Raw genomic sequence first — 15,912 nt, 5'->3', positions numbered from 1 at the left:
TTGCTGTCCGAAATAATAGGACTCGCTTGCAATCACTAGAGAGAGAGTAAGAAAGACTTATTTTAAAAGCATGTAGAACCATTAATCCTAGCGTTCAATTATGCATTTCTAAACAACTTCATATTCGGGCTCATTTTTAATATTTGTTCACTGTTAGAAAAAAAGTGTAATTATTTTCATTGAAAACGACCAGTAGTAGTCAAGTTTTTTAAATTACCTTTTATGATGTTATACAAACATGTATTTTCAACTTAAGTACAACTATTTTATTTTTCAAATCTTGTTAAAAACATCATCCGTTTTTTTATTCGTTCGCTTATTTTTACTTATTTTATTTAGTAATTTTCCCAGATATCTACAAAACGATTTCCTAGAAAAATAGCATTTTCTTTATTATATCTTCATTTCAATCTTCTGTACAGCTTTATACCTCATGCACTGTGTATTCGTTTGATCAAATACATATAATTTTATTACATGACTCTGAATTATGTGGCATGACACATCATAATCATAATCTAGATAATAGAACATATACCTTAGATTCAATAATGTTTTTTTTTTTCATTTCATATTATTTAATAATGTTCTGTTATAGTTACATTGTGTATATTATTATCCCTACTTCTTCTTTTACTACTACTACTACTACTACTACTACTACTACCACTACTACTAGGCAATGTATGCGGTGTTTCTGAATAACGTTTTGAATTAAATAAATTCTTTGCAGTCTGCTGAGCTGGTCACTCTCACATAGAAACTGAACGAAACTGATAAACCACCCCCCCCTAGGTTGAAGCTGCTGTAGACGATGATGACTTACTCATATACATGCGGCTGGGAAAGGCTGGGAGGTAGAGTTTTCATGTTGTACTTTAGCTGCGACACAAAACAAAAACGGCACAAGACAAAGACAGACTATGAAGAAAACTCATCTCCACCATCCACAATACATCCCCAACGCCCGTACGTAATTTAATGCGGTACGACAGGAATTCAGACGTCAAGAAAAGAATACCCATTCCATCAACAATCGGGTCCAGCATAATGCAAAGGCTGACGATCATCGAGATGGACGGACAGATGCGGACCAAATTGACGCTCTACCAACGCATAAGACAGAAAACAACCACCAACTGGGAAAGGGGGAATCGAAAATATTCAGCGTGATGTAAAGAAGCAAAAAATTTGCACTCTAAAGCAGAACTGGAATGGAGCAGGGAAATCTCTACCAAAAAGGAGCGAGTACTATGCGCGAGTATGAGTTTGTGTGCGTTCAAGAGTCTCACACTTTTCCCGGGCGATCCTGCACAAAACTTCCTTCGGATAGAATGTGTGTACGTAAAACCGTTGGAAGTATTCAATATCGTAAGCTAGCCAACTAACACTAAACAGACCGACATTTTTTCGGCGCTTCATTAATCGTGTCCAGTCAAAATTAAGCATTCGATTCTCGTTTTTACATGCCTTTGCCATGTGTGCATAGTTGTGTTAGTTGTTACACTCATAGACCACTCGTCACCGTTCATTGGTCCCATAAGCTGTGCGCATAAGAAATGGAACAATATTTTTCCATTATACGAACTTATCGAATTGTTCAAACAATATCGATAATTGGTAAACTATGCTGTATCGAATGTCGGGTATACTTTGATACATGCACTACTATCGCAATATGACTGTGTGAAAAATATATGTTGTTAAAATTACTGGCCCAGTCAAGCTAGTGTTTTAACCTTCGTGAACGGCGGTAAAAAAACAGCAAGAAAATAAGTTGTTTTACACGCCAAAACGAAGGCGTGGGTGTTTCATCATCCTAGGTAGAACAAGCTCACTAGACAGTCTCTCGGTCCTTACTGCACTTCTCCGCCGCAAGGGATTTGCGATAATCATAATGAGGATTCATAATAACGGGCATGGACCGTGATGTTGACGCGCGTTGCATTTCAAGGAACCATGAACCAGCAGCATATTATCGAACCAACTTGATTTGCTATTTAAAGTCAATTATTTTTTTTTTTTGTGAACATTTCGCTAGTTCGCACACCGTTAATATAAGGATATTGTTTTTATTTCACTTCAGGATGTTTTTTGTTTATTCTATAGATAGTATTATTACAGACATATGATGTCAAAATGTTTTACTTCACATAGTTCAGAAATACAAACTAGTTTTTCCAGTCAAAATGCTTCATTCGCCTCATTTTACTATTGATATGACTCACTGTTGCTGGTAATTTATGGCAAGTGAACTTCCACTGGTTTTTCGTAGGTATGAATGTATAAACGTAATTATACTTTGTTTGTTCCTTGTTGAACAGCCTTCCATTAAAAGTTAAATTTAAATGTGTCTGCATTTCAGCTACGCTCCCGGCTGTTGCTAGTGTTGAAACGTAGTTGGACTGGCTGAAGCTCTAGATACCCTCTCCTCTGCTCATCCAAACATATGATCCTTTTTGATTTTGTCCTTAAAGAATCTTTTAAGAAACGCGTTGGACCCGGTACATTTAGATAGATCATGTGACAATTTAAACATAAATAACCAATAAATAATTAAATTAAGCATAATAACGTTGCTCGATTAATTCTATGAAAACTCATATATTGTTCTGATTCTTCTTTGGCGTAGACATGCGTGTCCTTGGCGGCCTACACAGAATTCGAGAAGTTAATTGTTGTACCTATTAACCAGGTAGCCAAGCCCATGTTGCGAAGGGAAATCAGATGAAGAATCCATTTTGCCGGAATTGTAGGAGCTGACGCATTGAAACCACAATATCAAAACATATAAATCATACATTTTTAATCCAAATAACCTACATCGTACACTTCCCATTTTATTCTGCAACGATTATTTCTGGAATGCAATAGGTAAACACAAATATTTTTTCATTATCTCTAATGAACAGCGTAAATTAAAGAGTAAAAAAAATCTTAACAATTTTAACAAATGAGTGTGATACAGAATGAAAATTATTTAAAATTTCCAAAGTAGATAACTATACGTACCGCATATGATTCTAACAATATGAAAATTGCATTACATGCAAAGTTGTGCTGGGTCTGTAATATTGTATTTCACTATCCAAATCGAATGCAATACAATCATTAGCTCCAAATGATACATCGAATCGGGGTCCGAATCGTTTCATCCGCACTGATGACATGCATTGCAGTAGCACAGCCATTATTGTATATTTGTATGTATATTGTATATGTAATTTTTAATACTATTTAGCTTGGACCAAAAACGTCTGAGTGGCTAAAATTGACATAGTTTCGAAATGATACCAGTGTATCATTTTCTTTTATTCTTAAGTTCTGCATGTTGATCATCCATACAGATTCATGGCAACCAATCACTGTCGAAACTATATTCTCCATTCTCTGATTTTTGTACTGATCTTTCCTCCTCACTACTGTCCAAATCTATGATCTCGGAGATCATTTTTGATGTTGGCGTAGCCCTATTTGCTTCTAACTTTATTCGTTTCGCCAAGCAACTTGCTTTTAAGGTCGAGGATGATGGATTTGGCATTGGAGAGTTCTTTTCAGAAGTTAGTGCGATAAAATTAGTCATGGAAAGTTGCAATGCCTTTCTTTGAGGACGAATTTCACCTTGATACCACGATACAGGCACTGTTGGAGTACGATTTTGATTAGAATTTCCGTAAGGCACTGTACTGATTACTTCGTGTGGTCTCAAAAACTGAACAAATCGCTTCAATTCATCGAAACTCGAATGTTCCGAGTACTCTATTCCCACTATGTTGATTCGTCCACGGTACTGCGGTTTGCTATTTTTCTCCCACCCGCTAGGTCGTATAGCTATTACACTTTCATACCGATCAGGAAACTGATTCATATATTCATTCAATTCCTGCGAAATATAAGATACACATGAAATACACCACATGTAGCAATAGCAAAATCAAGCACTTCCACAGCATTATAAAACATACTTACATCGTAAGACAATTTATTCATCGCTAAAACGTGAATATTCGCTTTATTAGGATCAGCCACAAGCACCGACAGCTGCTGCGAATCTGCAATCGCTTTCAGTGCCTTCCATCGGTTAGGTTCGGTCCAAACTTTCATCCCTGTAGAAATAGCTAGCTCGAGCCAAACCTTCTCCTTGCCGATGAGGTAGCTGCCACACACTATCAGCACCTTGACGCCAATATGTTTCTTCAGATAGGCAGATACAGTTTCCCGAGCATCGGCCACACTCTCCCATTGCGATTTGAAAGCATATTTTGAAGAAAGGTATGTCGTGTCTAGGTAAATTATGTCGATTTGAAAATTCCAAAACTCGGGATATTCTTCCATTTCCGGGGATGCCCGGAAATCGCCCGTATGAAGCACATTGCTTCCATTTGGAAGACGAAACAGAAACATTATTCCACCAGGGCAGCTAAAGTTCAATAAGGAGAAACCCATTAAAGGACAGTTATTATTAATGTCATTTGCATACTTACTGATTCGCGTCCAGCGCTATTATCTCCACGTCATCGATAACTATGCTTTGATGCAATTCTACAATTTGATAAAATTCTTCAGCAACATTTATAAATGCCTTTACCAGTCTTGCCGTTATGGATGACAATATGAGAGGTTTTGAGAACGTTTTCTTCAGTCCAATATAGTGATCCGCATGAAAGTGCGTCAGAAAGTAGTGCGTTACGCCCTCGATATCACCGTAACGAAACGCATCGACGGCAAAATTGGTCCCAGCTATAATTTTGTACGAAGGACACATGATTTTTTTGCCACTTTTGCTCCTAGCACTACGAGGAGCTTTAAGTCCGGGTGTTACACTCGATCGGTTCTTTGGTGTCAGCGATACCTCACTCAGTCGCGAAATGCCACTTATTCGCAAACATTTCTCTTTCGACTTCTTCAGCTCTATCGTGGCAGCACTTTTCTGGAGAATTGTATTGGCGTCGTCTTCCTTATTGTCACTCGCAGTTGGTACTTCAATTGGGAACGCCACACGTTCCATGTTCCATGCTTCTCGTTCTGGATCGTAGCATTCACTTTGCACACGTTCAATTCGCTCCATAATTTGTGTGGGATTCATTCCAGTGCCTGTCTCTAATGGCTGAAGCTGCGAGGGTTGTTGCGAAAAGCTTAATTGTTCCGTTCCTTCAGCGACTGTTACACACAACATTTTCTCCACATCCATATCGCCGGTGATAATCGCGGGCATTACCGATTCCTTCAGCACACGGCAATATCCTATCCGGTCGGAATCGTCATCCTTGTTGAAAAAGTTTGTGATTCGTTTTTGAGAGTCATCGAAGTATTTCTTCGTGAGCATCTTGATGTTGGTACTCGGACAAATCTTCCGACGAGCTTTGCCAACTTCTTTTCTTGGTACGCTCTGCGATACATGTTTCTTATTAGACGATTTCACTGGAATAATACAAACATAAAGCATTATGAATGCAACGGACTGCAGGATTTTAATAATCTAACCGGATAATTTTACCTGTTTGATTAATTTTTCCACCCGTTGTCCAAGTACTTGTCGATCCTGGACTATAGGTCCGATGTTTCGAAGGAGTAAAATACTCCCGTATGGATCTCTTCGATGGAGTATCACCATTGTTTTCATCGTCACTTACTATAATAATCGGATCAGGCGAACAAAGATCCCTCCGACCGGTTACAGTACAATTGATCGTTGTGTTTTTCTTGTTATCTGCTTGCGAATCTGTACCACTTATTGGATCCTTGACTGGCGAAACTTGCTCCGTAGCAGCTGATGTGGCAGGAATATTCAAACACTCCGATTCCGGAACATTTGGTGACACTTGATTTGAAGAGGAGTCTGTTTTCGCCTTTCTCTTTTTCCGAGTTAATGATAGCGATAATCTATTGGAGCTGCGTAAAGTTCTTCTCGGTGGTGAGGCAGCCATCACAAACGATTTGTTTATTTTTGCAGTCTTTGTAGAATGTTTCCGATTGCGCATAAAATGACGTATATTTTGGCGGTGAAATTGACCGATGACATTTCAGGGATGCTCAATTTCTCTCAACAACAGACGGCAGACAATAACAAATTACAGACTATCCTCGAGTTACGCTTTTATTGCAAACCACGAATAAATCCCGTACATTCTGTTCCAGAGCTACCCTGTTCTCGACTAAGGGCCGTGTCTGTACTGCATCGGATGCGATTTTATCGGAAGGCCTGTCAAAATTTTAGATGAGATAACGTTGGACGTGCGATTTTGTCGTACGACGGAGCCAAAAGTTTTTGATTTTGTTGGACGCCGCATCCGGTTTTATCCGTCAAACTAATTGTGTGGTGTTTTGTAGGAACAACCTCAACTTAATTTTTCATAATCGCTAAACTATTAAAATCTTCCAAATACACTAGAACGTCGATTATCCGGGCAGCTCCCCAAGTGCCACAAATCCACTAAACGACCACTAAACGGCTTCTAAACGACTCAAGTTCTCTACCTAAACGGAATATAGAAAGACTTCGTTTAGCAGACGGCAAACGACTCATGCATTCTAAAAATAGCAAAAAAAAAGCTGGTGGCGCCATCTGTTTGTGAGATACCCAACCAGTTGAGCTTCCTCGCTTGGAGGAGAGCTTTCTCATTTCCTCTGTACTGTTGTATGGTTTCGCATTGAAGTTATGCATCGCTAGAGCTAGAACGGCGATACGATTGTTTAAATACTAAACTCCAATGGACACCACCAGCACTGAAGCAAGTGAGATTTGAGTAATGGTCGTTGGTGTTGATACCCACGTATCTGACCACACGACCATTGATATAGATTTTTGCTCAGAAAGTTAGAAGGCTATATAGGTCATGATAAGATGAAACTTGTCGAAACACATTGCAAGAAAAGGATAGCAATATAATGATGAGTTGTGCATCATTATATCACAGTTGTGATCAATACGCCATCTTTTGATCAAACCAATGAAGCTGTGGAGCTTTAATTTTTTTCTATGGATATTCAATTTTCCAGTCGATTAAGCTTAATCTGTGGCGCTTGGGTCGGGACCGGACGGTTGCCGGGTTAATCGTCCAAGAAATGTCAAAATTATGTAAAAATTATAAAATCCACTAGTTTTGTGATTAATTCGCCTTGAATCAATAAATTAATCGTTAGTAGAATATTATTTTAATCAATAACTATAGGTTTAACAACTGTTCATGAACAAAAATGAATTTCGAAAATACCACTAGACACTACAGAACTGCACAAAAAACTGGTTGCCCACTTGACTATCGCTGCAAATTTTCGTCGTACGTTTGAACAGCTGTCACCTTTATGCGCACGGTTAAGCCGCCCGCCGGTTAATCCGCCCCGGATAATTGACGTTCTACTGTATCTGAATTGTCTGCAACAATCGTTTCAAATAAATTAATTAATAAATTAACAATTTAAAACAATCAAAGGATTTAAAATGTCTTTGGTTCTTATGGACTCCTTCGTAACTACTTCGAGACACACTGATGTTTTGGAAACACATTAACCGCATAACTCGGGAGCAATACAGCATTATGCATTGAGAACCACACGTTGTTTCATACCAATTTGTACAACACTGTATAGAATGCGTTTAACCAGCAAAATTACCAGCCTTGTGATATATAGATTAGCTATCATTCTAAACAAAAATAGTCAATGTAACCACAGTATAAAATTAATGTATTGCGACCTTAATTGAAATCAGGGAACGGATTGTTTAAGCCATCAAACAAATAGTTTGCTGATGTCTTCATATGCAACATTGCTTACTAGCCTTCCCTTCAGAGGTCCTGAAGCAATTTCAATAGTCACGCTATATCGTTCCGTATTTATGGCCTTTAACACAGCTGTACAGCCTCGATAACCACCATTCAATACCAGAATTTGTTTCCCAACGGCGGGAATGACAGTTTCCAAATGAGCTTGATCCACCTTCAATTTTTCGCCCGTTTCCAGCAATTTAATTTTGGCGCGATATTTCTCTATTACTTCCACAACCACCCCCTTTTCCTTATAATATTTTTCACCCAAAGAGCGCGAAATCAGCTTTACAACGATTCCTTCAGCCAACCAATAGTCCTTTCGGTTGTTTTTCTCCTTTTTCTGTTCTTCCTCTTGAATTAGCTCGTCCAGTGCCGATAATTTCTTCGTTTCACCATTACTTGTTGCAGCCTTAATCTTTTTTTCCTTCTTTCCATCGTCCAGCGCATCGAACGGTCTTTTACTTATTACCGCCGAGGGAGTCGATTGTTGCTGTTTGCTGCCCAGTTTCAGCTCGATCTTAATAGTGTCTTCCTCGTTTTCTCGTTTCAACTCCGAGTACCCAGAGCTACATGGTTCTTCTTCGGTCTTTCCTCGACGAACCTGCTCTTCAATAAATTCGGCCAATCTCTCTGCGTCATCCTTGTCCATTTTTTGCTTTTTCGCCATCTTTTCCTGCATGGCCAATGTTTCAGGATCACGGTCAATGTACGTTATGAACCATCCCTTGTCCGTTTCGTCCGCTACACAGTGCCCATTTCGACCCAAGTACTTGACAAAGTCTGAAAGCGAATGCCATTTGGTAGCATTCATGTGCAGATGGTGGCGATCGGCGATGTATTCCTGGTACACCTTGTTAGCAGCAACACGCTTTGTACCGAATTGTCGCCTAAGGATTTGTAAGTACCCTGTTAAGAACTCAGAAGAGAAACCGTCGATAAAGCGACCAGCATTATCTGCAAACAGTAAAATTTGTCGTTGATGCGATTCGCTCATGGTGTGACACTTGAACCCATTCTCGTCTCGACACTGCTTTTCGCACATCTGGCAGTACCAGCGGAGCTTTTGAAGGCCTTTTGCCTTCATTTTATTAGCCAAGTACTTAGGCGTACCAACTTCTGCTTTCCCTTTACCCATTCTGGATATCTTTTACTACTTTTTCCGTGAGAACTTTTAGAAGAAACAATTATTCAGCGCTGATAGTTGCTTTTGGGGGTTTGTTTACGTTTTCTTTGGTGACATGCGCGAAAACATCGCATGAAGTGACGTTCCGAAAATTATCTAAATCATCGCACAGTGAGCTATTCTTCATCAACTTTTGGTTGTGCTGCATTTTCATTTTTTATCGTATGTATTGAATATGTATTAATATAATATGTATTAATAGAATATGTATTAATGTATTACTCAGATTTTCTAGCTATCAATTTATTATCATTCATCTTTATTCATTATTTGGCAATGATAAAAACTTCCAAGAACAGTGTGTTTTTTTTGTATCTGAAAATGTCATCTTAACCTCATGCCGTCTTGCCATTTCTACCGAGTGTCGTCAATACGCATTTCATTCGGTTACAATCGTTGACTAATTAATACTTGAGTTGTATTTAACGAATCTTTGCCAGAAGTAAGTGTTAATGTTAACGCAGGTGGTATTACGTGGTACTTACTTTATTCAAGGCCCGATCATTCGCAATGCTACTAGACGGTTCAGCGTCCCTCTAAGGTAAATCACAACAAAACCGATTACCGCACGTCTTCCGCTGTTAATGCTTACGTTTTGCTTGTTGCAGTCAGTCTGTGATTTGCAGCACGAAAACTCCAATAAGAGCAATACACAACAAACGGTTCACCGACGAAAGAATAGTAAAATCTAGTCCCGAGATGGCGAGCGAGATTGCCGGCAAAGCACAGCTGTCGAATGCTTCGACGTCGCTACCACAATCCACTGCAAACATGCCGTTCGAGCGTATTAACACCATCACAAAATCCGTCCAGGACAACCGTGATTACCGTGGTTTAAGGCTATCGAACGGAATGAAAGTAATCCTAATATCGGACCCCACTACGGACAGATCGGCAGCCGCACTCTCCGTTGCTGTTGGGCATCTCAGCGACCCATTGCAAATCCCTGGCCTTGCACATCTTTGCGAGCATATGTTATTTCTTGGCACAGAAAAGTACCCCAAGGAAGACGAATACACTGCCTTTTTGAAAGTTCATGGCGGTAGCTCAAATGCTGCCACATGTTCCGACATGACAAAATATTACTTTGATGTGATTCCCAGCAAGTTGGAAGATGCACTGGATCGGTTTTCCCAGTTTTTCATTGCCCCCCTCTTTAACGAGGAAGTGACGGAGCGCGAAATTAACGCGGTAAACTCAGAGCACGAAAAAAATCTATCACAAGATGTGTGGCGTGTGAAGCAGGTTAACAAGGCGCTGTGCAAATCGACGCATCCGTATAATCAGTTTGGCACAGGCAATAAGCAAACCCTTTCCGAGAGTCCCAAGCTGAACAGCATCAATGTGCGCAACGAGTTGATGACGTTCCACAACAAGTGGTATTCATCTAATATCATGAGCCTGGCGGTGTTTGGGCAAGAAAGCTTGGACGATCTGGAAGCGTTGGTGATAAAATTTTTTTCCCAGATTGAAAATAAGCAAGTAGTTGCTCCCAGATGGCCAGACATGCCGTATGGTGATGATCAGCTGAATACAAAAACCTACATAATACCGGTGAAGGATACAAGATCGTTGACCATATCTTTCCAAATGGAGGATTTGGAACAATATTATAAGGCTGGCCCTGAACATTACGTGAGCCATCTGATTGGGCACGAAGGAAAGGGAAGCATTTTATCGGAGTTGAAAGCTCGAGGATGGTGTAACAAGCTAATCAGCGGCTATTGTAGTCTGGGCAGGGGATTTGGAAGCTTTGACGTAATGGTCGATTTGACGGAGGACGGATTCAACCACATTGACGATACGGTGAAGCTCATCTTCCAGTACATCAATATGCTACGTGTAAAAAAACCCCAAAAATGGATATTTGAGGAATACTGCAATCTGTGCGAAATGCTGTTCCGTTTCAAAGATAAAGAGGGACCAACCACACTTGTGACGAACGTGGTCAGTTCAATGCATCTATTTCCACTGGAGGATGTGCTTGTCGCGCACTGTTTAATCACTGAATGGCGACCGGATCTGGTCGAGGATCTCATCAGTAAATTGACTCCAGATAAAGCGAGGCTAATCATTGTAGGGCAAAAGTGCGAATCGTTGGCAAACGCTGAAGAACGTTGGTACGGCACAAAATACGGCGTGTACAAGATCGAACCATCGGTATTAGAGGTACATCATGTTGTATATTATGCGGGTTCTGAATCATTCAAACTAATTCGCTTTGTGCTTTCTTTCAGTACTGGTCCACTCCTGACTTGAACGACAATCTTAGTTTGCCCGAACCCAATCCATTCATTCCGACAGATTTTGAATTGTTACCAATCGACAGTGGCATAGAAAACTTTCCGATCGTTATACAAGACACGCCCATTATTCGCACGTGGTTCAAACAGGATGTGGAGTTCCTCAAACCAAAGGCGTTGATGAGTTTCGACTTCAACAGCCCGATTGTATACTCGAATCCACTGAACTGTAATTTGACCCGGCTTTTTGTGCAATTGCTAAAAGATCATCTGAATGAATTTTTATTCGAGGCAGACCTGGCTGGATTAGGATTTGGGGTTAGCAACACAACTTCTGGTATTAGTGTAAGTGTCCGAACCGATGTAGCGCAGCTTAAGAAGCAGCGAACATAAATTTAACATTAATCATTTCTTCTTCAGCTATCGATCGGAGGTTACAGCCACAAGCAAGTCATTTTATTGGAAAAGGTGTTGGATAATATGTTCAACTTTAAAATTGATCGTCGTAGATTTGAAATACTTAAGGAACAATACATTCGGGGCCTCAAAAACTATCAAACAGAACAGCCGTATCAGCATGCCATCTATTATCTTGCGTTGCTCCTGACAGAACAAGCATGGACAAGACAAGAGCTTTTAGATTCAACCCAGTGTATGTATGATTAAGTGATTTAGTGCTACAATCTAACGATAGATTCCGACAACGTTCTGTTCAATTTTTCACAGTGCTTAGCATAGAGCGGTTACAGTTGTTCCTAGAACAGCTTCTTTCGCAAATGCACGTCGAATGTTTCATTTATGGAAATGTAAATAAGGAGAAAGCTTTACTAATGACGAAACTAGTGGAAGACAAAATGAAGTTCACTGATGCGAAACTGGTTCCTCTTCTTGCTCGGCAGCTTTTACCAAAGCGAGAATACAAGCTCGGAACAGGTATGTCCAACGGGAACAGTATTTGTGCTTACCAGCTAATGTTATCCTATTTTTCCCAGGAGAAAGCTTCCTGTTTGAGGCAACAAACGAGTTTCATAAGAGTTCATGCATGGAGCTATATTTGCAATGTGGCCAGCAGGATCCCCATTCTACTTTTGTCGACATTTTGTCTCAACTACTGAGCGAAGGATGCTATACGCAGCTTCGCACCAAGGAGCAGCTCGGTTATCTTGTATTCTGCGGTTCTCGCAAAGCGAATGGTATATGTGGTCTGCGAATAATAGTACAGTCTCCTCGACATCCCTCGTACGTCGAAGAACGTATTGAAAATTTTCTCAACAATACGTTGGTAAGTGGACATACATTATACATAATTTTTAAAATGTACATGATTTAACTTGAGACATTTTATCACCCTAAAGGATTACTTGGAAAACATGGCAGAATGCGAATTTAATCGGCATAAGGAAGCGTTAGTTGCACTGCTACTTGAGAAGCCGAAGCGATTGGTCACGCAATTCAATATTTATTTACAAGAAATTTCACTGAGACAATATCATTTCAATCGAGCTCATGTTGAAGCTGAAAAGCTTCGAACTTTGACAAAGCAACAAGTCATTGATTATTACAAGGTTAGATAGAATTAGAGAAATTGTACATTGCTCTATTCATACTAACTATCATTAACAATATTTCCTTTGTTTGTGTGACTGTTACAGGAGCATATAATATTGGGCTCTCCGTCCCGAAGCACTCTCTCGGTTCGCGTAATATCCACGGCTAGCGGCGGTGCTGGTATAAATACATCCGAGGAAGAACAACCACCGCCGGAGATAGAAGAAAACTCTCCGGTTGCTGAGAATTTCAGAACTACAAAGAAAGACTTTATAAGAGTAACGGACTTAGCCAGCTTCAAATCTTCACGTTCACTCTATCCGTTAGCTCAACCTTACATGGAGATAATGCCAAAAGGAGGACGATGCAAACTGTAAATAGTTCCTCCTTTTGTAAAGCAAAATCCTGTAAAGCAAATAGTATTTGTTTACTTCATCTTATCGGGCGACTTACGAAACGTATTGTTTATGGTTAACAAAGTTACAGAATCGTAAAACCTCATTCTACTAGAACAACAGAGCTCTAGAGGATATCGGTGGTAAAGCTTAAGTGAAAAATGTTTGCAAGATTTCTGGTGGGTAAATGGAATGTTTAAATAAGCAACATCAGCGTTGATTAGTGTTGACATGGTTTTAATCACTGTCGGTGCAATATATTTGTATAACAACAAATTGTTCGATTCTTTCCCATGCTTGTTCGTATACTTTCTGTTTAATTACATAAATTCACCTACAGAAAAATTATAACCTTTACTAGCAACTTGTCATCTTTAAGGTAAGGTTCAGCCGTTAACGCTGTTAGCGGAGCTTCAAATTTCGCATTAGTATTGGTAAGATCTGTTGAAATCAAATCGCTAAATGGTTTATCCTGTAAATAGAAAAAAAAAAGAAAATCAAAAAATTCCCTCCAAGTTACATCGCATTGTGAAATTATGGTATGCCGCTTGCCTGATTAAGGATCATTATCTTATGACGGAAAAACTTTTGTGTTTCCATTTGTCCATAGAGCACGCCAGAAGCTAGAATAACGTTCGGAGTTTTCCGCAATGCCTCATCCGATGCTGATAGCTGCTCCAGTTGTACATTCAATATTTCGCCAACGGATTTCGTTGTAATTTTAGCATGAAGTCGAAGATTTAAACCAGAAATCACAAACACCGGACTGGAGAAGGTAGCTCCTACCATGTTCGAGGCAGAACGAACTCGCTGCATAAAGTGTTCTATTTTCCAAAAATATTTGAATACCTTTGCGTCGCCAGAAGATATCACGGTATTGTTGAACCGGTAAACCTCGTAATCTCGCAATCCACCGCTTTTAAAGTGTAGAATAACTTGAAAAGTTACCAGCTAAATATTTACGATAGTTAGCCAGGAACTAAATACTTACGTTAGGAACTTCTGTTCGATGGGCTTGTCGATGGGTTTAAAATCGATCGATGGAGCTGCTGGCGAAGACATTCTATCATCGAGTGAAATGCGAGACGCTGAAAAAGTGTTGTTCAACCCGGTGGATGATAGTTTCTTCACAAGTTCACTATTTTCCTTCAACAATGGCCCGTTGGAAAACTCATGGCTGTCCTCTTCGTCCTCGTCGTCGTAGTCATCAGGAAAGACAACTTTCGAAGAAGGGGTTGTTGTTGCCAGTATCGTAGGCTCAGACTTTTTGTTGGACTCTGTGACGGTAAGTCGTGATCCTTCGGATCTTTCCGCATTAGACTGGGGTAATGTTGTGTTGGACGATGTATTAGATGACGTTGCCGATTTTCTTATTGATTTGTAAATGGACGGACGCAGCGGCGGGGGGTTAAAATAGGGGTCGCGTATCATCTTGCGAAGATTATATATCTCTTCCAGCATTTTAATCTCAAGCATTCGAAATGCTTCCAGCATCTCGTCTGGCGAATTAAACATTATAGATATATAAAACAATTTCTTCCGTATATTTTTTGTGGTATTCAACGTTTACCTGTTCCACACACCCCTACAAGGGTTTTGCTTATTGAAGCTTGTGCACTAGCTTCAATATCCCCAGAAGTGATCGTACATTGGGCCGTTTGTGTTTCATACGGTGCATCAGGTGTGTCCGCGGCCGTTTCTAAAATGCATACACAATAGTCGTTACAAGCTGCTGCATACGCAATTTTTTATAACACTACAATTGCTGCTGCGTTAGAAACAGTCTTACTTCCTTCAGATGAAGCAGATGCTACAATCATTTGTGTGATTATAAGCAGATATCCCAAACACAGTAATCCAAATGTTCCACCAACTTGTCCGCTACACATGCGAATGGTTACGTGCATTTTGCCGGAATGTTTGTAAAACACACTGGTTCCCCCCTCCCTCGTTTTTCTATTTGTTGATGATGATCTGTTTAATATAACACTGGCGCACGGTTGCGCTTCCAACTGTATCACTAAAAGTGCAAACGCGTTCTGTACAGCTGACTGCAGAGACCCTCATTTTGGATTTAACAGCGTGGGGATTTTTGAGAGGTGCTATTTTTAATCAGAAGGAAGAAAGAGAAAATATACAAAAATACAAGCGTCATATGAAACCCGGTTTTCAATGATAGCCCTGCTCACTACAACGGTAGAAGGGAATTTCCGTAGAATGTGTCTGGCGTTTCAGCAATGGAGTAACTGACGAGTCCAAACCAGTAATCGCAAAACCATAACCCCACTCAACCCATTAACACATACGCACACATAACGTGCTCATTCACACGATTGATGCTCATTTCAGGTCTTAAAGCAATATGCGAAAAGCTTTGAACAAATATTATAGTTTACGAAGCGGAACTGCCAAAGTGAAGCGAAGGTTATTTGCGAAACGGAAAGGTAAGTAAACGAGTTTGAAAAAAACAAAAAGCCTTCCGATCACATTAAAATAAAATTAGGATTATAGGTTTGAAATTCATAGTTTAAAATTCGAGTGACGTTTACGAACGGAAACGGAAATAAAAAAAGAAAATTAGATTTATTGCCAACAAGAACTCAAACCATATAATGTTTATTGGTCAGCTAAGAGGCTGCTTAGCTCAGAATTTACCGAGATACCGAGTAGAACGTAACTGCAAGCAACAAATGGCTTGCAAAGAAGAATGCTAGATTTTAAGCTCAGATTTAATAAACCGATTAAAAGAGGCAAATGAGGCCAAATGGCTCAAA

General features: G+C 39.8%; 4 protein-coding genes across 7 annotated transcripts; 1 reads left to right on the top strand and 3 right to left on the bottom strand.

Annotated features, from left to right (window-relative positions):
* Positions 1 to 2,045: 2,045 nt before the first annotated feature.
* LOC120903640 lies at positions 2,046 to 6,099 on the bottom strand. 2 transcript variants are annotated; one of them, XR_005739632.1, is made up of 5 exons: positions 5,498 to 6,099; positions 4,485 to 5,421; positions 3,970 to 4,420; positions 3,013 to 3,883; positions 2,046 to 2,860 (listed from the first exon to the last, which is right to left on the bottom strand). XR_005739632.1 is itself a non-coding variant. In XM_040313185.1 (4 exons), exons 1-4 carry the CDS (start codon positions 5,979 to 5,981, stop codon positions 3,350 to 3,352), a joined length of 2,406 nt encoding a protein of 801 aa, XP_040169119.1. In that variant the 5' UTR covers positions 5,982 to 6,099; the 3' UTR covers positions 2,046 to 3,349. The 2 variants fall into 2 exon arrangements, 1 of the variants encoding a protein (XP_040169119.1); XM_040313185.1 differs by having other exon boundaries at positions 2,046 to 3,883.
* A 1,566-nt stretch (positions 6,100 to 7,665) lies between these two features.
* LOC120903996 (DNA/RNA-binding protein KIN17) lies at positions 7,666 to 9,007 on the bottom strand. Its single transcript, XM_040313689.1, has one exon. The coding sequence runs from the start codon at positions 8,902 to 8,904 to the stop codon at positions 7,732 to 7,734; it is 1,173 nt and encodes a 390-aa protein (XP_040169623.1). The 5' UTR covers positions 8,905 to 9,007; the 3' UTR covers positions 7,666 to 7,731.
* Positions 9,008 to 9,280: 273 nt separating this feature from the next.
* On the top strand, positions 9,281 to 13,414 carry LOC120902153 (insulin-degrading enzyme). 2 transcript variants are annotated; one of them, XM_040310692.1, is made up of 8 exons: positions 9,281 to 9,493; positions 9,561 to 11,121; positions 11,190 to 11,540; positions 11,616 to 11,847; positions 11,922 to 12,128; positions 12,188 to 12,477; positions 12,551 to 12,760; positions 12,848 to 13,414. In XM_040310692.1, exons 1-8 carry the CDS (start codon positions 9,405 to 9,407, stop codon positions 13,118 to 13,120), a joined length of 3,213 nt encoding a protein of 1,070 aa, XP_040166626.1. In that variant the 5' UTR covers positions 9,281 to 9,404; the 3' UTR covers positions 13,121 to 13,414. The 2 variants fall into 2 exon arrangements, with proteins under 2 accessions (XP_040166626.1, XP_040166627.1); XM_040310693.1 differs by having other exon boundaries at positions 9,362 to 9,493; positions 9,565 to 11,121; positions 12,848 to 13,120.
* LOC120902154 lies at positions 13,359 to 15,447 on the bottom strand. Of its 2 annotated transcripts, XM_040310695.1 has the most exons (6): positions 15,328 to 15,447; positions 14,928 to 15,240; positions 14,709 to 14,837; positions 14,130 to 14,637; positions 13,691 to 14,054; positions 13,473 to 13,610 (listed from the first exon to the last, which is right to left on the bottom strand). In XM_040310695.1, exons 2-6 carry the CDS (start codon positions 15,043 to 15,045, stop codon positions 13,473 to 13,475), a joined length of 1,257 nt encoding a protein of 418 aa, XP_040166629.1. In that variant the 5' UTR covers positions 15,046 to 15,240; positions 15,328 to 15,447. The 2 variants fall into 2 exon arrangements, with proteins under 2 accessions (XP_040166630.1, XP_040166629.1); XM_040310696.1 differs by having other exon boundaries at positions 13,359 to 13,610; positions 14,928 to 15,370.
* Positions 15,448 to 15,912: the final 465 nt, after the last annotated feature.

The sequence above is a fragment of the Anopheles arabiensis genome, chromosome 3 (assembly GCF_016920715.1).
Source record: "Anopheles arabiensis isolate DONGOLA chromosome 3, AaraD3, whole genome shotgun sequence".
Classification (NCBI taxonomy): domain Eukaryota; kingdom Metazoa; phylum Arthropoda; class Insecta; order Diptera; family Culicidae; genus Anopheles; species Anopheles arabiensis.
Note: the sequence above shows the minus strand (reverse complement) of the source record. Positions and strands in the feature narration are given on the sequence as shown.